Source organism: Polistes dominula, unplaced genomic scaffold, assembly GCF_049000335.1.
Source record: "Polistes dominula isolate Pdom_NZ unplaced genomic scaffold, Pdom_raw_medaka contig_24, whole genome shotgun sequence".
Taxonomy (NCBI): domain Eukaryota; kingdom Metazoa; phylum Arthropoda; class Insecta; order Hymenoptera; family Vespidae; genus Polistes; species Polistes dominula.
Window position 1 is genome coordinate 6,090,632 of NW_028301150.1, and position 27,535 is coordinate 6,118,166.

Consider the following 27,535-nt stretch of genomic DNA (forward strand, 5'->3'; position numbering starts at 1 on the left):
AGAAAAAGGATTAAACGTAACGCAAAAGTTATTATCAGAATTTTCTCGAAGGCGGCAGAAAGTGCGTGTCCACGGAGAACCGGAATTTTGTGAGAGAGAACATAAAGGGGTGAGGGAGGTGAGGTGAGCGGAGGGGAGGGGAGGGGGTTTGGTCTGGAGAAGTTGGAACGCGAGTCGGATAAAGATAATTAGATAAAAATCCGTTAGAAGAAAAAGAAAGAGGACTATCATTTCTTTCTCTTATTATTCCCTTTCTCTCTCTCTCTCTCTCTCTCTCTCTCTATCTATCTATCTATTTCTTTCTTTATTTATTTTTCTTTCTTTCTTTATTTCTCGATGTACAGTAGTAATCGGTGGGCGGTCAGAAAACGAAGGCGAGACGACGCGGACAGCTTCGCGCGGGGTAGAACAAGAAAACCATTAGCAGCCGCCATCGTCGGGATAAGAAGTTAAATTAATTACCGAAGGGGCCTTCCCGAACCTGAAGAAGAGAAGGAGAAAAAGAAGGAGGAGGAGGAGGAGGAGGAAGAAGAAGAAAAAGAAGAGGAGGGGAAGGAAGAGGAGGAGAGTCCTTTCTACGATGTTGAAGAAAGATGAACCCTATTGCTACGTGGTCTCGTTATAAGTTAAACTCAAGACATACCAAATAGAAAGAGATAGAGTATGGAGAACAAGAACGATGAAACTGAGAAAAAGAGAAAAAAAGAGAGAAAGAGAGAGAGAGTAGGACAAAAGAGGAGGAGAAAGAAGAAAAGAGGAAACCTAGAGGATATACCGCGAGAGGAACATTCCAAGCGAGTTCCGATGACTCGCTTCGAATTAGGACGACACGAATGTAAGGTTAGGTCTTAGTAGGAAAAAGCGTTCCGTGACTGGACGGACGTAAGGGACGTACACGTCCACCTCCTTCTGCTGCTCCACCACCACCTCCAATTCTTCCTCTTTTTATCCTTTTTGTCCTCCACCCCTCTTACTTTCGTCATTTCTTTTTCGTCAAATGTAATCCCAGAATTCCTGGCAACTTATGTTCGTGAATTCGTGAGGGCCACTGCGGCTGCGGCAAAGTACGACCCACCCCTCCATTTTGTTTTTTTGTTAGTATAATATAACTACATTTTTAAGATTATTATAGTCTTTTATTTCCGACTTATTTAATAATACTGATAATAATAAAATAAGAGAAAATTTATAAACCTACAATTTTATCGGAAGATAATTGATATATTGTTTATTGAGAAAGAAAAAGAATAGAAATAAAGTGTTCATATATAAAAAAAGTAGTAAAGTATAGATATATTAAAAAAAGTATTCCTGCTTTTTTCTTTTATTTTTATTTATCGGTAATATAGCCTTTTGTTTAAATTAATTAAGGATTCGGATCCCTTTTTCTCTATTTTTTCCAAAATGACAAAATCTTTGAGAGAAAATTTTTCATAATTTTTCTAATTTCCTATGTGCGATTAATTTAATAAAAACCAAAAAAACAAAACAAAAAACCTTCGAAGAAAATTATTTTATTAATAAATGATCTATATTTATTATTGTTTTTATACTGACGTAAGTTAACAAAATTATTCTATGTGATCTAATTTGGTTTTATAATCGTATTGATAAAAAATAACTTTTATTTGAAAATTAATTAACATTCAGGAAAAATTTAGAATGGAATGTTATAACGGATAGAGTAAACAGACATAACGGTTTGTTCAACGACGAGAAATAGTCATTAGTTGATTAGCTGGTGCACCAATATATCGATATATTCGATATATCGAATTCGATATATCGAATATATTCGATAGCAATTCGATTCGATCGAATAATTGTTTTGTTTCGTTATAACAACGATAAAGTGGTGACAAACACTACTGAGGTTCGTATCCCAATAGACTAATTTGCGATCGTAAAGGATTGTTAAGAACTTTTGTACAACACTGTACTTCTACAGCACTTTATAATATGGATTTTTTGCTTAACATATTTCAGAATTAAAAATTACCTTAAAAATAATAATTCAAAGAAAAAAAATAAAATGTGGGTCTCGTATAACACGACTTCACGCAACACGTCATTTTCTAGAAACCTATTTACCGTGTTATAAACAGGTACCATTCACATACATGTCCCCACCCTTTTCCCTCACCTTCACGTGAAAAAAATTAGAGTAAAAATGATAGAAATTCGAACAAGAGAAAATTGGAAATTGGAATCGTCGTGTGTAGAAATAGATAATAACTATCTGAGGAATTTGTTAACGGCACCCATACACGAAAGAAAAAGACACTTAGACATATCTCAACGACAAATTACAGGCCATCGGATTCCTTTCTCGTTATCGACGATCTCGATGCCATCGGATATAGGCATCCTCGAGGCAGGTACCACGCGAGAAACGCATTCCCCTATACACGTACGTATACGTGTATATATATATATATATACGTGTGTCTTTCATCAGACACGCGTTTCAAAATATTAACCTTGATCGATAAATAATGCCGAGATTTTTAGTAATTTAAATTTCGATGAAACATTAATTATTACGTCAGAGTAATATAATAATAATAATAATAATAATAATAATAATAATAATAATAATAATAATAAGAAGAAGAAGAAGAAGAAGAAGAAGAAAAATAATAATAATAATAATATAGTTATTGCTATAATAGTATTAACATACGTGGGTGTAGGTTGAAAAGTTTTGAATCTGTACAAAAAAAAAACATGTACATTTTTTGTTATAAATAAAAGTTAATTTGACAGTGGAAGAATTATTGTTTCTACGTTAGTTTCCAAACTTTATCATTCAAACAAAAAATTTAATATACTCTCTATTCAATTTTATTATAGTAATACAATAATATATTACATAACGCTGTAATATAATATAATATAATTAATTTGTCAAGAATATTTCAGATTCTTAATCATACTTCTATCACTTCGTAATCATCTATAATTATTATAAACCAATCAAATACGTAAAAATTGTCAAATGATTTGTACAAATATTAATTTTACTTAAACCCGTATCGGTAACACACATTTATCAGAAAACATTTATCCGACAAGATTGTAAAACTTTCCAATTAATTTCTTTTTTATATATATATATATATATTAACTTCGATGTTTCTCCAAAATAAAACGTATAGTAACAAATCAAGTCTCTTAACGTTATTTTTTCTTCGTCATCATCTCCTTCATCTTTTACTTCTTCTACTTCATTTCTTCTTATTATTTTGATTACTTATTTTACATATTATTACAGACATACGTAGTGAAAGGTATGATCCACGTATGGTAGGAAGGAAGATAGAGGAACAAAGGGGATCCTTGAACGGTGCTTCGAAACACGATCGATTCTTCTTGTAGAAGGCGACACGTTATCCTTGGCTCTGGTACCGTTTGATCGAGTGAAAATAAGAGTAGTAGTGTAGCCGTTGGGGCTGTTCTTACCTGAACGAACAACGAAGACAAAAAATTCATAGAATTTAAAAGAGAAACGGATCTTGTATCAAAATCAAACACGGATTTCGTATCAAAATCAAACGGGTCTTGTATCAAAGTCAAGCGGATTTCGTATCAAAATCAAATGGATCTCGTATCAAAATCAAACGGATCGTTTATCGTGAAAATGTTCTATTAAGTCCATTTCCACCAGTCCGTAAAATATACATATTATTATTTTAGGTTAATTCGCCTTCAAAGAAATTGATATTAATCAAATTACTTAATATTGATAAATTTATTAAAAAAAAAAAAAAAGAAACATTGACAAACTTGATACAATTATCATACATTTTATAAATGACAAATATGCTGTTGACATTTTTATTTTCTCGAAAAAAACGGAAAATGGAATTGGACTAATTTCAAAATAAATCGTCCAAATCTTAAAATGTGGAATGATGTGAAGAGAGGGGACAAAAAGAAGAAAATAAAAAATGAAAAATAAAACATAAAGAGAAAAAAAAGAGATAGAGAAAAAGAGATAAAGAGAGAGAGAGAAAAAAGAAATTGCGTAGGACGAATATCGTGAATGATGGGAAACGTGCGACGACAAGCTCAAAGAAAGAAGCCTAGGGGAACCAGTTAGCAAGCGAAGCCCGTGAACGTGATACCTGTTCCGTGCCCTCGATCATCGAACGATACCTTCTTGATCGTCTCGTCGGCGAATCGATTACAATGTAACTGCGTTGCAACTTTCGAAAGGAAGAAACCAGTATTTCGAGAGTATGAGAGAGAAAAAGGGAGGCAAGTGGGAGAGAGAGAGGGTGAATTTCGACAATGAAGAAGATTGAAGAAGAAATGAGAACGCGATGAGGACAATTTAAAGATAAGAAGAAAGAAAAAAGAAAGTATATGTAGAATAGCTAAATTAATAATGATTAATAAAACTAAAAATAAATATATCATAAATGTATGAATAAAAAAGTAATGATAAATTTATAACGAAAGAGAAGAATAAGGTATACGTATTTTCATTTACATTATTATTAATTGTTTTTAATAATTTTTAATTATTATATAATATTAAATATAAATAATAATAACAATAACAATAATAATAATAATAATAATAATAATAATAATAATAATAATAATAATAATAATAATAATAATAATAATAATAACATGAGAGTTTACTAATATATTTTAAATAGAACAAAATTACGTTGTTTAATATTTATAATAAAAAATATGAAAATTTTTACAGTAAAGTATTCTTCTAACCCTACACACGCACACACGCACATTCACACATATATATATATATATATATATATATATAAAAATATATATCTAAATAGAAAAAAAAAGGTAAGAAGATAAGAAAGAGGAAGAACGAAATAAGGATGGAGGTTCGAAGATGGTGGAAAATACAAGAGAACGAAAAAGAAGGGGAAAACGTACGAGGAACGTTCAAGAGGAAGTGCCCGGTTGCCGCCCCATTAATTAGGCCCTCTCCTCCATCCGATATCCCCCTCGTATCGCCGTTCGTTCCATCAAAGGCTCAGCCATTCACAGCTCGAGAGAGACCAATCTCTTTCTCTCTTTACCTTTTTTCTATCTTTCATAGGGTTATCCTCAATAACAACGACGACGAAGACGACGATGGTGATCATGATCATGATCATTATCATCATGATCATGATCATGATAATGATAATTCCTCGAACGAACGACTCATTATATTGGCTGCATCAACGCGCACGAGTAGAAAGATATTTAATCTTATATCAAACGATTATCGATTTTATCAAAGTGTCAATCGTGACAAGAGAGAGAGAGATAACGATATCAAATTTTCATGAATATTTTTCTTTTACGAGCAACAAATTCGATATAAAACAATAATGAGTAAACGTGTACTTTCGTTTTTTTTTTCTATTTTTTTTTACATTAGTTTATGAATTTAAATGAATTATCATCGAAAATTGGAATTCATCGAACAATAACGATAAAAGATCAATTTTACAAAATTGATTGAACCTAATAATGTTTAAAAAAAAAAATCCGTATACCGTAAATTATATATAATACAAAATTTATGACACTTATCGTGATGGTATATTGTCATAAAGAAAAGTAACTATACGAAAAGTTAAATAATGTAATGAGTAATCATTTTCATGAATATTTTTTTTATAAATAAATTATTAATTGTTCAATTGAACAATTAATATATCAATAAAAGAATTTGATATATTATTATTATCAAAGAAAAAAATGATTATAAAGAAATTAGGAATATGTTTTCTAAGTCAAAGAAGTTTAAAGGACATTGGACACTGAAATAGAAGCCGAGTAACAAGACAAAGATTTATTGCCGTTATCGAGTAGGATCTCGAATGGAGAAAAAGAGAAAGAGAAAGAGAAAGAATCACCAAAGAGGATCCACTCGTGTGGATCCCACGAAATCGCAGCAGGCGTATGCAACGACGTCGGCATATCGGTTGGGGACGACGATTACACGTTGTGGAAGCCATTGTTGTCGTCCTATGGAAATTAATTGAATGTATTTGAATAAGCGCGTTGTTCGCCGCTTGTTCCTACTTGCCCACCTACGCTGTACAAGGAAGAGCTATAAAGCAAAAACTGCGATCTAAATGTTTTATACAGCTCGATTCAAATAACTTCCAATTTCTTATCCATAAAAACATAACTTTAATCATCCTAACCTATTTCTTCGTATTAATCAATAGTTTTCATTCCAATTAATAAATAAATAATAAACGAATATATATAATATAGGAATGATTTATAGATAAAAATTATTTTATTAATTAAATATGATTATTAGAAAAAGTAAATATGAAGTATATTATACAAGAAAAAAAAATATTTATTTATAAAAAAAGAAAGAATTCGGTGAGACGATAGTGATGAAAAATTTATTATTACTTATTCCAACCTGAGTGATTTTTATCAATAAATGATGATTATTATTTGGAGAGATCCTGAGTGCGTGCGTAAACGCACACGCGTGTATGTGTGTGTGTGTGTATATGTTGTGAATCATACCGATTGAATGATTTGCATTTGATCTGCAAAAGAAAATTGTAGAGACGCATTGAGAAACATATTACAACGCATGCACGTAGGTCCCAAACGACGATACGTTGCAACAACAACGACAACAACTACTACATCGTGTTAACCGTAAGGAGCTGATGGTATCCCAACTAGGGATTGCTAATGCATATGTACAATGCACAATAGTCACAATAGCCCATGCATTATACAATTATATATTTATTTATTAACTTAGATGGCGTGTTTTTGTCGGGCTAACAAGGCAACCACTCCTATCTTTAATTCTTTTTTGCATTTCTTATCAATTAAAACAAAACGACATTAAAGTAGAATGATATAAAGATAGAAATCGTTAAATTACGATTTTATTTTCGTAATAATTCATTTGAAATGATTCAATTATTTTCCTAAATAATTTTCTAACATCAATTCGAATTAGTAAATCAATAATGTAAACTATTCGAATAAATGAAGTAATTTTTGTCTACTCTCTTACATCTTTAATAAATTTAAAAAAACAAGTGAGATAATGAAACTTACGCGGTAAATATTATAATTTTATAGGACACAGAATTTGCATTTTATATTAAGCACATGATTTATTAATTAATATCAGATAATGCATTTTAACAAACTAACTTGTCAAATTTTCTCTTTCCTTTTTTCAAATTTATTATATATAAACAAATAGAAATTAGAAAAAAATACCAGAAAAATTTATCGAATTAATATTTGTGTATTTAAATATACTCGACATACACGCGTACACACATACACAGACACGTAAACACCGATATAGTTTATTAACTTATTAGTAGGTAATGTATTTTATCTTGTAAACGAGTTACTTTTTACTTAACTTCTTCCCTTTCGTATTTTTTAATAAAAAGAAGATACCAAAAAAATAAAAAATAAAAAACAGGAAACAAGTTAAAGAAATGGGGGAAGATAAAAAAAAAGGAATGCAACTTTGGCCAATGAAAATTTTACCTCGACGCCCGGTACCCACCATACGCGATTTATACAAGCCACCACAAGCCCTATCATTTCTTTAATAATAGTATACGCGCGATAATTACAGGTCGTTAGTAATCCTCGCTTAAATAATCTCTCCTGTATCCCTCGGTAACGCATCGATCTCCGTTATTTTCTCTCTCGTTGACGTATGTATTGATATATATATATATAACTACGAGTATATATACATATATATATATATATATATATATATATATATACATATATAACTACGAGTAGAAATCTTGTTAAACCACGTCGCTTTCCATTTAATCTATTTCATGTGGCTTATTTTTTCATTTATTTTCTACAAAAGTGAACTAAGTTATCCTCTCTTGAAAGATACGATTTGAAAATGAATATTTATCTTCGAATCACTATCATCAAATGCCGATATTATCGATAAACATGCATATACATGCGATTAAATTTACGATAAAATAACGGAAATTGTTAAATAATATATATTTGTATTGACAACTTATAAAGATGATTCTACGTTGCATTTAAATTTTTGTTTTCTCTCTCTCTCTTTCTTTCTTTATCGAACCTTTTGCGAATTAATTTATCATAGTTTTCATCGTCTTATAAATTTCAATTATAACGAGACTTCGGAGTTATACGTACATTGAAGAAATTTCTTTCCCTTTTTCTTTATAAATATCTATTAAATTAATTTACGATTACCCGTCAATTACTTTCAAAGTATTTAATATGAAAAAGTATTCGAGCGACGAGAAGTAAAAAAGTAAAAAAAAAAAGATACAAGTAAGTATGTAAAAGGACATAGTAAACGCAATAAATACGGTGATGTCTTATCTTCTTTTCTCAATAACATTTTCTACAAGAATTTTTTTTCGAATAAATAAAAAAAAGAAAGGGATATATAATTAAAGTATAAAGCGAATATAAATCTGTTTACTAAAGGATGAATAGACAAAAAATTAGAAAAGAAAAAAAAAGAAACGCGAAAGAAGTAATGACAAGTAGAAGAAGAAGAAAAAGAAGAACAAGGTAAAAGAGGTGATGAGGGAGGCGAGGGAGGAGAGTATGAAGCATCAGAGATCCTTTCCCACGTCGGTCATCCTCGACCTCAAACTGGTCATCGGATCCTCGATCGTCACGGAGGAAGGAAGTGGTCGAGAAGATCGTTTTACAAGCGAGGACCGTCGTTCCATATTTTGCAAAACTTTCTGCCGGCGCGTATTCCGCCTCATTGGTGGCAACTCACCTATAAACCTGTACACACACCTACGAGATATGTATATGTGTACACACAAATACACATATACACCCACACACACACACATAAATACATAAATCTGTAAATAGTAATAAATAATTATTGAATCATTTTTCGAAGATAACAAATTTATCCTATCAATTTTAGTTTTCAAATGAAATATTTAAACGTAGTATTATTTTTATTGGTAGACAAATTTATCATCATTTCATGTTTTTCTAATGAAATATTTAAACGAAGTATTATTTAAATCGAGTTACTATATACTTTTGCCGGTAGAAAAATCTATCATCGTTTTAATTTTTTTCAAATGAAACATTTAACAAGGTATTACTTAAAGTGAGTTTCTACGTCTGTTAATGCAAAAATACTTTAAGTACAGTAGAATAAGTCGTCGAGTCAGTCAGTCAGTCAGTGAGACAAGCAAGCTAAAAAAAAAAAAAGAAAACAAGAAAATATTCAAATATATTTAGATGAATTCATGAGAAAGAACGGTAAAAGATAATCGTGCATAAGAAGAATAATAGTTTATGAACGGTCTATTAAACGATGGGCGGAATTTTTTATTCTTAGAAAAAAAGAAATCTCTTCTATACTCGTTCTACGTCATTCTAATTTATAAACGTATCTTACAATTTAATCGTATTATTAATAACAACGATAACAATGATTGAAATAAAAGAGACCAAAGAAGTAAAAAAAAGAAAAAAGAAAAGTAGCTAATAGAAAAAATAGTTTTGATCGTAATTGAAACACGTATCGTTAAGAAAATTCAAATTTCCCGCTTTGAACGGTTCCACTATCTGCCATTTTTACGAATCTCAAAAGAAGAAGAAGATCGTAAACGCGAAATGAAGTCGTCGTCGATGTAAGTCTTTTACGATGGTTTCCCGTAAAGACGAGTTCAACGATTCGCAACAGAGACAGAGATTAAAAAAAAAAGAGAAAGAAAAGAAAAAAAAAAGATAAGAGAAATGAGAGAAAGAGTAAAAGTAAGGAGATGGAAAAAGATTTTGCCTTCGGGACGAATGGAACAGCAACTCGGCCGCCATAGAGAGACGAAGGAACGCCATGACGTTCTTTTGACCCGTTTGACCCCATGCACACTTCTCACGATGCATTATGGCGGCCGGCTCGAAGCCCTCGACGGCCCTTCCTTTCTTCCTTCATCCTTTCTCCGTTGAAGCTCGGTGGACCAACCAGATTACGTCCTTCTCTCTTTCTCTCTCTTTCATTTCACTTGCCCCTCTACTCTCCACTTCGTATACTATCTCTCTTTCTCTCTTTCTTTATTTTTTTCTTTCTCTTTCACTTCTCCCTCTCTTCCTTACTTGTTCTCACCGTATTATCCCGACACATAATCGAAGAACAGCCAAGAGAGATACGATTCTCCATCTCAAGCGTCCTCCATCAGTGCGGTTTTCGGCTTAAACACAGTTCATTCTACCCACGATGACGTTTTCTCAAGATTCTTCTCTTCTTCTTCTTCTTTTTTATCATCATTATCTTATTTTTTATCATCATCATCGTCATTATCATCGTCTTCATTTTCTTCTTTCATTTCATACCGAAAAAGATGGCACAAATATGAATTATTTCGATATGACAGAATACAACTTGTTTTTAACGGATATAATTTTCTAACCAAATCATTTCTAAATGTTATTTTTGAAATATGAATGTAATTTCGATAAGTTGAAATAATATATGAGATGTACAGAAATCAAAGATTGGTTGGTATTCCAAATATATTTTAATATGTTACGACCACAATCTGACCCAATTGTAATGAGACGAACAAAATTCAATAATAATATTGAATAAATTAAATTTTTTAAACAATATAATATTATTTCAAAAGTTTACTGGGCCACTTCGATAAAAATAAAATACAGTCAAAATACAAGAAATAGAAAATAATTCTAGTACATTGTAAAAACCCCGAAAACCATCGAAGCATATATAATAATAATTAAATTGAAATATATCGTTCGAAAAATGTTCCGATCAATTTAGTCTACCACTTTATCGAAACAATATTTTACGAGACTTAATGAACTATCAAAAATAAACAACATAGATTCCGATATAACGTTAACACTTGAAGATGAGAAAGGTTGGAGAGGAATGTCACGTGAATCTGGTTCACTTTATCGAGACGAAACTCGAACAGAGATATGTGGCTGTTAAACTATCGGGATCTGTTTACACTAGCCGCCGACTGGTCTCGTTTACAAGCGCCTCCTGTCTGTATAACTGGTTCTAACGGGTGTAAAACCGTCACCCCCACCCCCTTCACCCTTTACCCTGTCTCTCTCTCTTTCTCTCTCTCTCTCATCCACACGGTCTTTACGGGGAAACCACTTTGATCGAGAACGCCGACTTATTTTTCCCTTTTTTTCTTTTTGGTTAATCTTTATTATTTTATTTTATTTTCTTGTGGTGTACAAAATAAAAAAGAATAATAAAAAGAAGAAGTGAGGAAGAAAGAAATAAAGAAAAAGCCATAGCTATTAAAGACTTATATATTCTGTTCTGAACAGTCCCGTGGTAGAACAAAACATTATCCTGGTATGCAGATAGAATGGCGACTTCAGGGTTTTAGTCCATTATAAGATCAAGCGTATTCTTACCGACAAAATTCCCCCTGAAGCAGAACGTGTTAATAAAGTAAATTCATCCGAGTTGTGAAAATTTATTTTACGATGGTCTATTTATCGTAACGCGAAATACGCAAGGATTCGTGTCACCCAAATTCGTTACTTGTAAAAGAAAGTGAAGAAAAAAGGAAAGGGGGGATTTGATTTTCCTGGCTTTTGTTTTAACCTTGTTGAACTTGTTTTATTATGGACGCTTATAGGTTTTTAGATATTTTTTACGTTTTTATCTCATTAAATTTGTAAGATTTGTAATAAAAATTATGTTCAGAATACAATGAAATAAATAATATCGTTGTTTTAATGCAATGAAATTCAGTTGTTTGATTATTGAAATATTTTTTCACAAAAATGCGTTTCTACTTAAAATTCAGACTGTATCAAAGGGTTATTTGTCGTAGTCAAAGGGTTATAAACTACCATTCGATGTTTAATAATAGAAGACTATCACGTTACAAGGATATTTCTTGTAAAACTGAGGAACGAATGAAATAGTGAGTAGAATTCAATGTAACAGGAATAAGTAATAGGAAATAACGTTTAAAGGTACGTAATATAATAAATGTACATAATAATAAATACGAATAATAATTATTCCATTGAAGAACGCCTAATTGTGTATATGTTTGAGTTCATGAAAGATCGTAAGAAAAATAAATATTACAAATTATGACACATTTCGGAAATAAAGATTTAAAAAAGTTGCTCTCATTATTACTTTACAAAAAAAAGCCGAATTATTAAGGTTTGGAAAAAACGATAGAACGTTTGAATCTTTGACAGTGTTAAAAAAAAACAATTGTCCAAGGTTCAGTTAGATCTTTAAAATCAATTAGTTGTCAGATTCGACACGTAAGTAAATAAATAAAGAGTTACCAATGATTTATAAGAGAAAAGGTAATAAATAAAGCACAAAGTCAAAATAGATAACTATCTTTTAGAGATATTCGATGAATAAAAGAAGAAGATGCAAATAGTGATAAAAAGAAAAGAAAAGAAAAGAGAAAGAGAAAGAATAGAAAACGAAGGTAGCGATTTGTCGTTGTAAACGTATGAATGATCACAGGGAGATTAATGGCAGTAATCTTGACGGATCCTGAGGGTGGGTAGGAAACAAATACCCATGGATTTACGAGGTTATATCTTCGAAGATAACGGCGAGTATGGTAAGACGTGTAAGCTGCATCTTGAAGAGAGAAAGAAAAAGAGTAGAAACGAATATGTTAGTTGAACTCACATAGGTCTCCACGTCTAATCCCAACGTTTCACATTAGTAAAACCCCGTCGTGCAATAAGTAACATCGAAAATGAAAAGGGCTTGAATTACCGGATCTCTCATTTGACGTTACCTACACGCTGATTGATTTTCTCGTTTCGTTGTAGTTAAGTATCTTCAAACTACCTCTATATATATATATATATAATTATCTTCATTCTCTTTATATTTCTTATTATATATATATATATATATATATATATATATATATATATATATATATATATGAAAATGGTGTAATTATGTTAAAAATTCATCTACAGTCAATAAATATATACATTATTTATTAATTATAAATTCGCTTAAAAGAAATTTATATTTATCAAATTACATATCGATAAGTTGATAGAAACATTGATAGATTTGACATCATTAATTTATATTTTTGAATTGACTAATATATTAAAATATTTTTAATTTTGGCATCGAACATCTATCTTTCATTATACAAAAATTATTATTGAAATCTATCATTGGTTATGTCAATGATAATTTTTTGTTTTCCAACTTTTTTCAATTTAAAATACATACGTACATATATATTAATATATATAATATAAATAATATATTATTATATAATTTATAATATTATATTTATTAGATATAATTTATAAAGATAATATATACATTAACAAATCTAAATACACCCTAATAAACTAAACAGATCAATAGTTATTTTTTTTTATTATTATAAATTTGCAAAATTTTACTTTATAAACATCAATAATCTCTGTTACATCTGCCATTAATCTAAAAAAAGATAGAAAAAAAGAACAAAAATGAAAAAAAAAGAGGAAGAAAGTATGCGAAATTTTTCTCACGTAAGTAAGTATACGTGTACGTGTACGTGTACGTGTGTAAAGTATGAAAATTTTACGACCCTTAACACGAACGCCGGAGGGCAAGAGGAGGAGAGAAAGAGGTGGAAGGGAGAGGGGGAGAGGGAATGTGATCCATTCCATAAGGAAATTGTCCTTGCTTGAAGATCGTGAAAAATATCTTCGTTGAGAAAGTATAAAACTAGCGTGGGTAACCTTTGACGATGTGTAAATCTCAAAAATATCGTCGTTTCCAGTTGGAGAAGCTATCGAGACGGTTGAAAGACAATGAAGGTGTACGGTGGTACACCTTCGGAGCCCGGTTTGATCATCGTACACCGAAGTTGCTAAGTTATGCTACTTTCGAGGGAGACAAGCGTACCTTAAATCATTACTTTTCATGCGTAGCCCGTTATTACAGGTATACGCTTTGGCTGAAAAGAAACCTTGTAAACACCATCACACGTGGCGTGGGTGTCAGAATTATATATATATAACTTCGGGCCTGTTTATCGCTTTCGATCGACTGCCTTTGCAACGACGATCGATAGTTTCGAACTGCGAAAAGAAAAAAAAGGAAAATTACGAAAAAAAAAGAAAGAAAAAAAAGAAAAATTCAAATTTTCAACGAAACGTTATTATTTGTCGAATTTTTAAATTAAATTTCTCCTCCTGACTCGAGTATGAAAACAAAACAAAAATGGAAAAAGAAAAATCATGAATTTTAGACGAATAAAAAATTCGCTAAAAGAATTATCACGTTACTGGTAATAATTTTAAAATGTAAGAAGAAGAAATAAAAATAAAATGTGTTCACTTCTTCGATATAATCTCTATAATATAAAATGGAGAATATTATTATTATAAATTTTTGTCTTTCTTTTTTTTATTTTTACGCAAATTTCGCAACTTAGTCTCCTATCAATTCTCTCGATCCTTCGACGAGATTAGGAGGATGTACAACCAACGAATAATGAGAACACGATTCAGGAGCGTATCACGTGGCGCCACGTGCTCCTATCAAGTTACTCTGGTTGGTCATCCCTCGTCATCAGACACCCGATTAAAGTCACTACAAATGATCATACTATTTTCTCATTAATTTCTTTCCTCTATTATCATCAAGATAAATGTTGAAAATTTCTTTTCTTATATATTTCATTATGAAATCATAAAAAAAAAACTGAACTAACTTAAAAAGAAAAAAAAACATTTTTCAACAAGATTTTTCCTTTCTTTACATTTTTTTGTCCAAACAATACAACAAAATTCTTATCTTAGATTATATTCGTCTCCCAAATCAAAATTTGGAAAATTTAAAGAAGGGGGAGTGAAAAAAAAGATTGTAGAAAAGGAAGAGAAATAAAATGAGAGGGGAAAAAAGTAAGAGAAAGAGAAAGAGAGAGAAAGAAGAGAGAAGCGTGGTCATTAGGCTTTATTTGCCGTAATTGGGGAGCTTTAACGCGCCAAACCAAACACCGGTTATGGCGGTCATAAACCTACCCACAATCACTTAGAACCGGCGCGCGCTTTTTCTCCCTATTTATTCCACGTCGAAGCACCGTTTCTACTAGATGGTGGTGGTTGTGATGGTGGTGGTTGTGATGGTGGTGGTAATCGCGATCACGTAGAACAATTTTTGAAACAAATATATATAAGGAAATATTTTTCTTTAACTTAGTATTTAACCGTGTTCTCGGCACAGGTTTATAAAGTAAAAAGCTAAAGAGATAAATGAGCCGTTCAGTGCACACATCGATTAACTCCATAAAACAAAAAGTTGAGAAATGCGATGAAATAATATATATTGTATATTACTTATTATTGAATGGCCAAAAAAATTTTGCCGTTTAATGGTGTTAATCTTTATTATTCAGGAAAGTTATTATAAATATAAAAAGTTATGACTATACCAAGTGTTTTGACACTTAAATTTAAGATTTTTCAAAAAGTAGAGTTAATCGATGTATGCACTGAACGGCTCAAATGAAAGGACATCTGATTCGTTTTTAAGAAGATTCATTTGTTTTAGGACTCATCAATTCGTGCTAATACGTTGAATAATTCTCTATTTAGTTAATATAAAGTTACATTAATTAAATATGATTAATATAGATTGTTTTGATTAAAATTGAAAAAAAAATTATTGTAAGTAATGTATATGTATAATTTATAATATAAATTCAAAATTTTTTCAATTGCAAAGAAACAATATAAGGTTATTTTTTATCATCTTACTACAAGTATAAAATAAATTACATTTTAAATAAATGCATCTAATAATCGCGTTACCTGTAATTTATAAAAATGTGGTAATTTGTAAAAAGAGAAAGTGCAAATAAAACTCATAAAATGTATATTATTCGTTTATAAAATAAAAAAAAATATATCTTTAACTACCCAATTATCTAAAATCTCGTTACTATAATATGAAAATTTTTAATTTCACGGGAGAAAAAAGAATAGTTATATACATAAACTGTCGGCACAAGTTTAATGTTATTATTCGCTTTTTAATCCCTCATTAGAATCATTTTTAATCCGACGTTTTCCTTCTTTTACTTTTTTAAAAGAGATAAGATAAAATAGAATTAACAATAAGGTAATTAAAGGATTATTGTCAATTAGAATGAAATTATATAAACGAGTTCGTTTGGTTATATAGTCGACAGGTTCGTAAATGAAAATGAAAAGCGTTTAAGATTGATATCATCAGAGAATTCCAAAGACTCACCAATGGTGTCGTAAAAAAAGAGATACGACTTCTAGGATAGCGTCATATTCTTTAGATTTATAGATTTTCCCTTCAAAAAGATTGTTATCTAATCGTGAATGAGACGTTTTAAAACAAACCCATCGACAAATATATATATATATATAGAAAGAAAGAGATATAATATAATAGTAAAAGAAAAAATATCATAACGAAAGTAAAATCAACTCTCTTAATAAAATATTTGAACGATGAGCGAAAACTACAAACCTATTACCCCCGGCATCGTTGGAACGTTCGTGTTTTTGTCTTTACTTCCATAAAACAAAAAGAAATGAGGAGTGCGTGAGAAACAAATAAAAGAACGTTCGAAACGTTCGCGGTGACTAAAAAAAGAGACAGGAAAAAATTTTCTTTTACGAACTATTCGACGATTCTCATTCACATTTTTATCATAGAGATATTACAGATAGAGGAAACAAACAATAGGCGGTTGTGTAAGTGGAAATGTCTTTGCATGAATATAGCAGCAAAAAACGAAAGGTTGATGTTGTCTCTCTCTATCTCATGCGGTACACATATAATATATATATATATATATAACGCAAGAAAGAACAAAAGACTCCCAAGTTAGAGAGAGACAACATCAACCTCCCATGTTCTATCTCTTTTTATTTCGCCGACAGGTTTTATACTGGCTTGTTTGCTCTATGTGTAGTATCTCTATGATTTTTATACGATTCGATGAAAAAATCGAGAAGATTGAAAAAATTGAGAGAAAGAAATGACGAAAAATATATAGACGAGAAGAGGAATAAAATGAAAGATCATCTTTTTACGGTGTTTATTAATAAATTATACATTTATTTGGTGAATTTAAAAAAAAATTAATTATTTCCGCCTAACAAATGACTCTTTTTTTCTTCTAGAATTCAAATAATACCTCATAGGTCCTAATCTTTCGTTAAAAATCTAATAAACAAGTATCCCTATTCTCAACACACCGTTTCCCTTTCCTAACTTCATTTCAATCTTTTTCGTGGACTTACAAATTGGAATACAATACGATACATAAGAGAAAAAAAAAGGGAAAAAAAGATAAAAATAATAAAAAGAAAAAGAAATAGAGAGAGAGAAAGAGTCGGTGATCGTGAAAGAGAGAATCGTTTGACGCATCGCGGGGGCGCCAAGTGGAAGGCAAACAGCGATAAAAACTGCATGAATAAAGCACTAATGGAAGTTCTATGGACGGTGAATAAACGCGGCTTGAGAAAGGAGACAAGAAGAGAACAAGATATAGAACGTGTGCGGTAAAGATAAAAAGAGATAGATACAAACAGAGAGAAAGAAAGAGAGAATGAGTGGTCCAACTCTTTTTGTTAGACGTTTTCAAAATAAAATAAAGAAGAAAAAAGAAAAACACACCCAAAAGAGAAACGGAATCTCCTTTTTTCACAGAGCACAGGTGAATTTCTCGAATTTGATTAAATCCAAACGATCCCCTTTTTTCTTCTTTTTCTTGACTTTTTATGGAATTCGCTAAGCTGACGTAATTTTAAATAAATAAAACGATTTATTTTGTACGAATGATCAAACGTTCGAAGAAAAACTGAAATTTGATTCGATCAAAATATAACAAATAATTTTAAGTATTAAAATTTATTTTCTTGCTTTCTTCATTATTTATTATTATCAAGACCATGATTTAATCAATTATCCGTTACAATATGAAAATGTAAAAAAACTATTAAATTAAGTGTATAATGATATTCATACTAATCAAATAGAACTATTTATGCAATAATTTTCTTTTTGTTTTATTTAAATATAAAAATTATTTTTTATACCATTGTAGTGAGAATTTTTAATATTTTAACGAATATACTTCATTCTGAAGTTGCAGTTATTGAAAAAAAAAAGTTGGAAATACCCATAAAAAAAGCCATTGGTGAATAAGGGGTTCAGGTACATAAGAATTTTATATTTTCCGTTAAAAACAACAACAAGATATATCAATAATTAATATCTCAATAATAATCAAATTTATACATATTTTCTACTTATTTTTTTTCCTACAATTCTTTATAACGCCACAGTAATTTTTATTATATCACAAAAAAGATTTAATAGAGAGGAAGGAAAAGTAAAGAATTTCCTTTGAAAATAATCAATATGCGTTATATCATAATCATGACTATAAAATAATATATAAATCGATACCACACACAATGTGTTTCTTATTTTTCCTTTAAATTCGAAATTTACGAAAATCGTTTTTATAAATAAAAGGAATACGCATGTGCGAATTTTCGAAAGGTAATGCACGATAGGCAAGAATCATAATATTATAATGTAAGAAAGTGCAATGAATTTTATTACCATCGTAATTCTTTACCCCTCCCAAGGCCCAATCCCTCTCTCAAATGAAATATATATCATACATAGATGAAGAAAAATATGGATAGAAGGAAAGAAAGAGAGAAAAAGATAGAGAAAAATAAGGGGAGGGAGAAAGAAGGTTATCGAGAAAGAAACTTAATAGAAAATGGAGAGGTGAGTGTACATGGCAAGACGATAAAAATATCTCTCTTGGAGAGGTTCAAACCGTTTTCACTATTCCAAAAGGAAACATTCCTACAAATATACGAAGAAATATTTCTCCTCGTCTATGCACGCGCTCGCATTCATGACATTCATTGAATTTTTATTAATATTATTATCATTATTATTATTATTATTATTATTATTATTATTATTATTATTATTGGCTATGAAAGTAACATGTTTTAAGAATTTGTAGATAAAATTCGTTATTGAGTTGGTAATATGCACAAGAAACAAAAAAAAAGATCGTTAAAATGAACAGACAACATAATTGTCTCGTTCGTGTACAATTTCTTTTAAAAATCCTTTAAAAACGATCATAGAATTTAAATAAAAAAACACGTACAAGTATAATAAGTAATATATAAGTAATAAGTGTATAATAATATATAACAAATACATAAATATATAATAAAATTTATTATAATAAATATATATTTAATACAATATATTATTAATATATAACATATAATTATATTAATAAAACTAATATAATTAAATGAAAATATAATTTGTCAAATGACTCTATTAATAAAATACTTGCGATCTATTATTATTCTGTTAATAAATCGAACCGGGTAGGAGGGTAAAAAGGTAACAAATATAAAAAGGAGAAGAAAGCGTCTAGGTCAAGCTTTCAAGTTATAATAATCAATTTCCAATTGGTCACGTTAGAGAGGACGAACACCACTCTCGTTCGCAGTTGGTGGTGGTGGTGGTGGTGGTAGGTATTATTTACTGGAAGGATCGAAAGTCTTCTTTTTCGCGTGAATCACCTGCCGACGTTTAACGATGAGTAGGGAAAGAAAAAGAAACCCCCTTAGCTAGTTTGTCATATGGCAAGTAACACACGTTACTGCGATTACGTGCTTGATAGAGTACCGTTATATCTACGACATAGGTGAGCATCGTAATAGACTCCCAATATTCTTTTCACTCTCTCTCTCTCTCTCTCTCTCTCCTTTCTCTCTCTATTTTGCTTTCTTATGATACGTTTTGCGAGTAGATACTCACTAGAAGAAGAAATTGCTTTACGTATATATATATGTATGTATGTATGTGTTTATATATTCATGTATATATGCATGTACATACTACATACTTTAAGAGGATTTCTGTAAAGCATGCTATTCGACTTGCAAGTTATCAATTGCATAGGAATACGTGTGTGTGTACATATACGTGTATGTGTGTATATGCAAAGAATCGCGAAGAATGCGTATTCTCATTTTCTATGAGCGAGAGGGAACATTGTGTGTAGCAGCAGGTTGAAAGGAACGAGAAGAGAAAGAGAGAGAAAGAAACTCTTATATTCCAAGTACGGGTGAAAGAATGTCGACGATGTCTTGTCGAAGTAAGCGAAGGAAGATCTATAAGGTACTGTGAACTCGTTTTATTCGGTATATATCAAAGTATAAGGAAATATAATTCATAGCAATCTGTTCTATTTCACGTATGATAAATAAATAAACTCTACGGTTTAACCAAGAACTCACCCGGTTTATCAAGAATAATAATACATATGGCTTATATTATCGGATAGAAAAATAAAATTAAAACTAGGGGAAAAGAAAAAACAAAAGAAAATAAAATCAAATAAAATGAATGACAAGAAACGTTAAGTGGAAAATAATTATATGATTCTCGTTGAAGCAAACCGATCGACAGAATTGATGGATCTATTTCAAGATCTAACCTATACGTATTAGAAATGTTATGCATTCTTTTTACTCATTCTACTGCTTTGGTTATATGTCCGTGAATAATTGCATTACTATTAGCGGAATCGAATGTAAAGGTCGCCAACTGGACTGCTAAAATTGAAATTCTTGCAAGTTATAAATGTATACGTATAAATTAAAAATTTATATTTTTTTCATTTCTTTTTCTTTTTAAAAAGGATAAAATAAATCCTTAAAAGAGCAGGGATTGAAAAGTTTTGAGATCCGAAAAAAAAGAACTTTTATATCATTTTATACATTTTATATTAAAATTCTATATAATAATGCATCTCTATAATAATTTATTTAAAATAATATGTATATTCGAAAATAATTTTACAAGAATTAAGAATAATACAAAAATAACTTATTAATAATAAAAATTAAAGTATTGATAAAAAAAAAGAAATGATGACGTCATAACTAAATATAAAAAAAAACTTTATACGAAAGAAATACGATCCGTTGTGCAAATCGATGTAGAAGTCAAAATCGATCAATCGACCGTTGAAATCTGACTCGAAAATAAAAATCGAAGAAAAAATCGTCAACAACATTATATTGGAAACAAATAATCAATCGATCTGTATCGATTATTCATTCACGCGTGAACATATGTATCGAACAATATGCATATCTCATTGGGCCCTTTCAAAAGTGATTCATCGTTGGCCGTCGTGTTCAGCAAACACGACGATCATCTTTATCGCACGTTGACACAGTGTACAGTCTATGCATATGTATATACGTATAACTTATATATTTTATCGCGAGTTACACACGACAATGTCAACGCGACTATGATGATCTTGGAGCCAGTCGTTTATTGTAATCACCCTTTATAGATTATCGAATAAAAACTCAAGGAGAGAGAGAGAAAATGGGGGATCTATCTAACGATCTACGGTACGAATTTTCTTTATCTCGGAGAAGATTTTCTCAAGAAGAAGAAAAAACTAACACAGTAACAAAAAAAAACCAGTTCAATGTAAAAACAAATAAAACTAATATGTGTATAAATATATTTAGAAAAGAAAAAACTTCGATGAGAAGTTTCATTTACTTTTTATTTTCTTTTTAGATATAACCTGAAATTTAGATAGTGTGCATTAAAAAAAAAAAAAGAAAAACAAACTCAAATCTAAAACGAACGTCCTTGAACCGCAACACAAAATACGATAAGTAATATCATTCACCGTGAAGATAAGGACGTAGAGAAATTTTGAAAAGATAAAAAAATAATGTAAACAAAAATGTAAAGTGTTAGAGAGAGGTTCGTCACCTGTGTCATGAATCTATCAGCACCGGTACCTTCCTCGTCTTTAAAAATGATGTCGGCATTATAGTTTGGCACAAGATCACGAAATCTTGGGTCGTGTCTGGATACACGTCCATCGCTGAGTCCACTAGCCGGTAGCGTGTTCTCGCTGACGTTGGGCACGTGCTGTTTGAAGACAAGAGGCGTGACCTTCTTGGGACCAAGACGTCTTCCGGCGCCTCTGCCGGGTCCGCAGGCGAGGACAGATGCACCGTTGTCAAGTACAGGCATCCAAAGTGCTAATATCAGGAGGAAAACTCGTAACACCGACGGAACGTGTTCATCACCTCGCCTCCCAAAGGCGCAGCTACGGTGGCTGCTGGCCCTTAGGAGACCCCTATGACGATGATGATTACGATGGCACACCATAATTCGAGCGAATGAATCGCTCTGAGTTATCTCTCACCTTCCTCCCCCCTCTTTTTTTTGGTTAACTATTTTATATATATAATTACTTATATATATATATATATATATATATATATTTTTGTGTTATTCTTTTTTTTATCTTTTGCTCTTCGTTTTCTTTTCTATTTGTTTTCTTGTTTTCCTTTTCCTCCACCTCCTCCTCTTCCTTCTTCTTCTTCTTCTTATTCTTCTTCTTTTCTTGTTTCTTTTTTCAAACTTGATCACCCCTTAGTTTCACAACAACCCACCACCTTCTTCTTCTTACTCCACCTCTTCCTCGACGAAGAAGGGTGTCAGACGTTCGTTCAAGGAACGAACGTTGTATCATCCACCACGATGACGAGGAAAACGGTTGTCCTACTCTTTTTTCTTCCCTCTGTCTCCACTTACCTCACCACTACTCACGCTTAACCATAACCAGAGCATCACCACAGCGACCCTGAAGAAAGCACTCTCTCTTGTTACCACCGTTTACCTATTGACATCAATGCATAGATTCTCTCAATAGATGAGAGTGACAATGAGAATGAGGAAAAAAGTAACACAGAGAAAAAGAAAATGAGAGAGAAAGAAAAAAGGAGAAAGAAAAAGAGAAAAATAGAGGAAGAGAGAGATGAAATAAGAAACACTTTAACAGAATCACTGTCGTAATAAATGATATTGATTGTTGTCACTCGTCCCGTTTTGAATCACCATAGAAAAACACGACAATTACATCTTCACAATGATCGACATCAAATTAACGAATAACCACTACTCGATATATATCATTATATCCAATCGTCGAGGCACCTACGTATTTACATGTGTTATAGCGACCGAATTTCTTGAAAAACTCGAAAACTTAGCAGGTGAAAGAAAAAACAGAACCAAAATTCGGAGGGACCAACCGAACAAAAACAACAAAATCCAACTTTAGTCTTGCGATCAGACTACTCTGGCGGTCTCTCGAGACTGAAAGTCAGCCTCCGGAAGCATGGACTCGCGTGTACCTCACGTTTTCCGGACGAGCCGGTGGTGGGAAATGCCGGCGATGGCTTTCGGTGGATACCCCCGACACTACTCTCTTTTCTCTCTCTCTCTCTTTCTATCTCTTTCTCTATCTATCTACCTATCTATCTCTCTCTTTCTTGTTTGCTTGCTTCTATGGTATACTACGAACTCTAGACGGGGTAGGCCCCTTCTTCCTGTCCCCACCAAAACGACTCGTAGAGACGCCGGTAAGTCCCTTTCTCTCCCTTTCCTTCTTCTTCTTTTTCTTCTTCTTATCCTTTTCTTTCTCTCTCTCTCTCGTTCTTCTTTTCTCTCTTTCTTTTTCTCTTTCTCTTTTCTCAGCGACCTACACTCTTACTATTACTGTTGGTGGTGGTGGATGATGCCGAAAGACTCCCACCACCACCACCACCACCACTACTACCACCACTCAAGAAACGGGCCCTCTCTCTCTCTTCCGATGGTAGGAGCCTTCAACGGACCCCTCGAGACTCCATTGGTCGGGGCGGAGCGTTCTCCAAGTAAACGAGGACAGGTGCCAGATTCGTGATACGTTAGAATAAGAGGGAGAGGGAGGATAGTAAGGATCACGGAGGGATAAAAAGAGGAGGAAGGTTCTTCCTCAAAGGGAAGAAAGAGTTCGGTTGATACCTTTCTTCCCTTTCTCTTTCTCTCTTATTTCTTTCCAGATTCTGCAGATCCCTCCTTCGATCCTCCTCCAAGTTCCTCTTCATCTTCTTCTTCTTCTTCTTCTTCTTCTTCTTCTTCTTCTTCTTCTTCCTCTTCTTCGTCCTTTTCTTCCCTTCCTTCTCTCCTCCTTATGAGTCGTTTCCTCGCTTAGAAAAGATACCTTCTTTCATCCCCCCCTCTTTTCTTCATTTTATTTCCTCTTTCAGCTTACAATTTAGAAATCCTCAATGACTTTCTATACTTCTACTGTGCACCCTCCTGAAGAATGTTAATAAAGTGTAACCAAACGATAATCTCGATATTCGATACTTCATTCACGTGAAAATATAATAATGGTTCTATCATAAAAAAATCAATCTCCAATCGATCATATATAAAAATAATCGAAGTGATACGATTTTATCAATAACGTTCGTTCTCATACGCACACTTTTTTTTATTCTTCTACTGTAGTATCTATTTTCAAAAAAAAACCCAACCTTACGACGGGACTTTTGAAATTGTTTTCTTATTCCTTTTTATGATCTGATATAAGTGTGTGCACGCGCCAAGCAAACCGAGAACCGACTGATACGAACGTCGAACTTCTACCCAATGAGAGAGCTAACGTTTACGGGGGCAAGAGGGTCTCCGAACACAGCTCGGTTTACCGATAATAAACATCTTTTCTAAACGCACGGCACGTTTCCCTTTCTTTCTTTCTTTCTTTCTCTCTCTGTTTTTTTTTACTTTTTTACTTTTTTCCCCTTTTTTTCTCTCCTTTTCTATATTTCTTTTCTCTTCTTCTTCTTCTTATTTTCTCATTCTATCGAAACGACTTCGAATTTACACGGCACATTTAGACGGATATTTCACGTGACTTCGAGGTACTTTATAATTACCGTTAAACATGCGGAAAACGTAATAAGTCCTTTAAATGTTTCTTTTCGAACGTTCAAAAAAAAAAATATTATATATATAGACACACGTGTATATATGTGTGAATATATGTATGTATATAAGTAAATTTTTAAACAGTCATATCTTTCTTCTCATAGATCGGTGCTAAAGATCAATAGAACGTTGATGACGAAAACGATGACTTTGTCAATTTAAAAAAAGCTAAAAATTATGGTTTTTTTCTTTTTTTCTCTATCTCTCTTTTTCAATATTTTCACAAAACTATGATTTGGATCTAATCAAAAAGATAAATCACTCACTTATCTTGATAATAACGAAATATTAAATATTAATATATGTAACTAATTTTACTCAATTTCGTCAATATTTCGTATCATTTAAAAATAAATAAATGACTATGTATTTTCTAAAGTAGTTAAAAAGATTCTCATCTTCTTGCATTCCATTGATAAGCAACATCCATTGATAAGTAAACAATCGTTATTAGATTTCTAATCGATTATTATCGGATGATTACGAAACATTATAGCACCTAATCTCTTCGTTCAATCTATTCTCCAAGATATAATATTATATTTTCACGAGAAATTTATTTCTACTTTTTACTCGCCGCTTTATACATTAATATATATTTTTTGTACAATAATATATATATTTTGTAATCAGATTGATTAACAAAATTGCATTAATTATTGCAAAATAATTGCTCTCGTGTATAAGTATTTGAAAAAAAAGGAATATTATATCGAACATTTATTAAACAAACGAACAATAAAAACAAAACGATCGATGAATTTATTTATTAATCAGTAAAAACATTATCCCCCTTCTTCCCATAAAGAGAAATGGGGGGAATAATAAATAAGAATTTAAAAAGAAAAAAAAAGAAAAGTTGTCGAAAGGATAATTTAAATTCACTTTTTCCTCAACTTTCCCTTTCTCTCGTGTTAAAAGACAAAACGATAATATAAGAAAAAGAAAAAATAATGAAACAATGGTTAGGGTTAGAGAGTCGTCGTTGTTGTTCGTGATGGCAAAAGCGGTCTTCTCGATGTAGAAGAAGACCCCGAAGAATTACGAACCAATGAAAGTATAAATGGCGCTCGTTAGCAGGAGGGGTCCGTTCGTTCTCGTCCGATACCAGAATCGCTGAAACTCGCCGGCAGTAAAAGGTAACGAGTATTCGCGAGCTGTAAACATTCACGAGAACGGGACAGAACGGAACGGAACTGTACGGGATGGGACGATACGGTACGGCGGGTACTTTACTCCGGAACATTTCATAATCCTGTTACGAGGCACTTTCAAACTTTTGTGTGTGTCCCGACTCGAGAGAATGCGATTTCCCGTTGTTGCTGTTGTTGCCGATCGAAAAAAATAATAAAAATTCATCGTCAAGGTGCAAATAACGGCCTAACTAAGAAACATTGACAACGACAACGTTTCCAATCCGGCAATCGTTCAACGTCATTTCGGATATCGTTATCTTCATCGAGACACAACCTACGCGTGAAAAAAACCAACGAATAGAATACAAGATGAGACTTATTTCAAAAACTAAAATTATGTCAACTTTCATTTTGAATGGGACGAACGCTTTCACGTCATTTGGAGAAATCCAATATGGTTACTTTTTTTTAATACATATCATTTTCTTTTCTTTTTTATTTTTTTCTCGTATTTTAAATTATCGTTAAAATATAAAATATTTGACCACTATCGTGCGATGATTTATCGATAGAATATTAAAATAACTAAATGTCTGAATTCATTGCTATACTTTACAAAAAGAGAAAGAGAGATGACGTTAGAATAGTACGTTATTTATTAACATATATATATTTACTATGTGACACATAACGACAATCGAAGAAATCATCGATTAGTAATGACTCGTCACAATAGGATTCCTCAGATCATCAGATTGTGTTTTTCGTTGAGTAGATCACGAGTAGGTTCGACGAGCTCTAGGTCTCTTTTTTCGAAGTAACACGATCCCAGAAGAAGAAAAAGAAGAAGGAGAAGAAGGAGAAGGAGAAGGCAGGAGGAGAAAAAAAATCTTTCGAAGGTCCAAAGAGAAAAGAGAAAATAAAAAGAGAGAGAGAGAATGTAACACCGAACGATGCAGAGGTCCACCGAGAGAGAGTGGGCCCTTTCGCGTAATGGACGGCTCAAATATTTATCATCGGCCGCGTAATTTAAGGTGCGTTTAGCAAACGGAAGACGACGCAAAGGGAAAACAAACAAGTGAGATAGTTTGAGAAGGATGAGGATGAGGAAAGGGAAGAAACGTATCTGAGGACACGTAGGATGAGAGATAACGAACGAAGGAACGAAAGAACGAACGAAAGAACGAATAAGAAGAGGAAGGAAGGAAGAGAAAGAGAAAAGAGCGAGAGGTAGCCGAGGGCAAGAGAGGTAGAAAGAGTAGCTCAAAGGGACCGCCGCGGGGCTCAGAGGGCCCAGTGAGAAGGCACAAACCCCAATAATAGCACCAGAATTTATATACCTGCACGAACTCGCCGGAACGATCCCGTAGCCGAAGGCTCCACGGTGTGTTCAGGGACGGCTTCGTGATCCTCTCCTCCCCCCTCTCTTTCTCTTTCTCTCTCTTTCTTGTCATTCGGCATCTAT

The 27,535-nt window shown here is 32.0% G+C and overlaps 1 protein-coding gene across 1 annotated transcript in view; it reads right to left on the reverse strand.

Moving 5' to 3' along the window:
* Positions 1–24,552, reverse strand: part of hh (hedgehog signaling protein) — a 57,797-nt gene extending 33,245 nt beyond the window's left edge. Inside the window, exon 1 of the mRNA XM_015321199.2 lies at positions 21,875–24,552. Within this exon, the coding sequence (XP_015176685.2) occupies positions 21,875–22,279 (405 nt within the window). The 5' untranslated portion in view covers positions 22,280–24,552. The remainder of the gene's footprint in view (positions 1–21,874) is intronic.
* Positions 24,553–27,535: the final 2,983 nt, after the last annotated feature.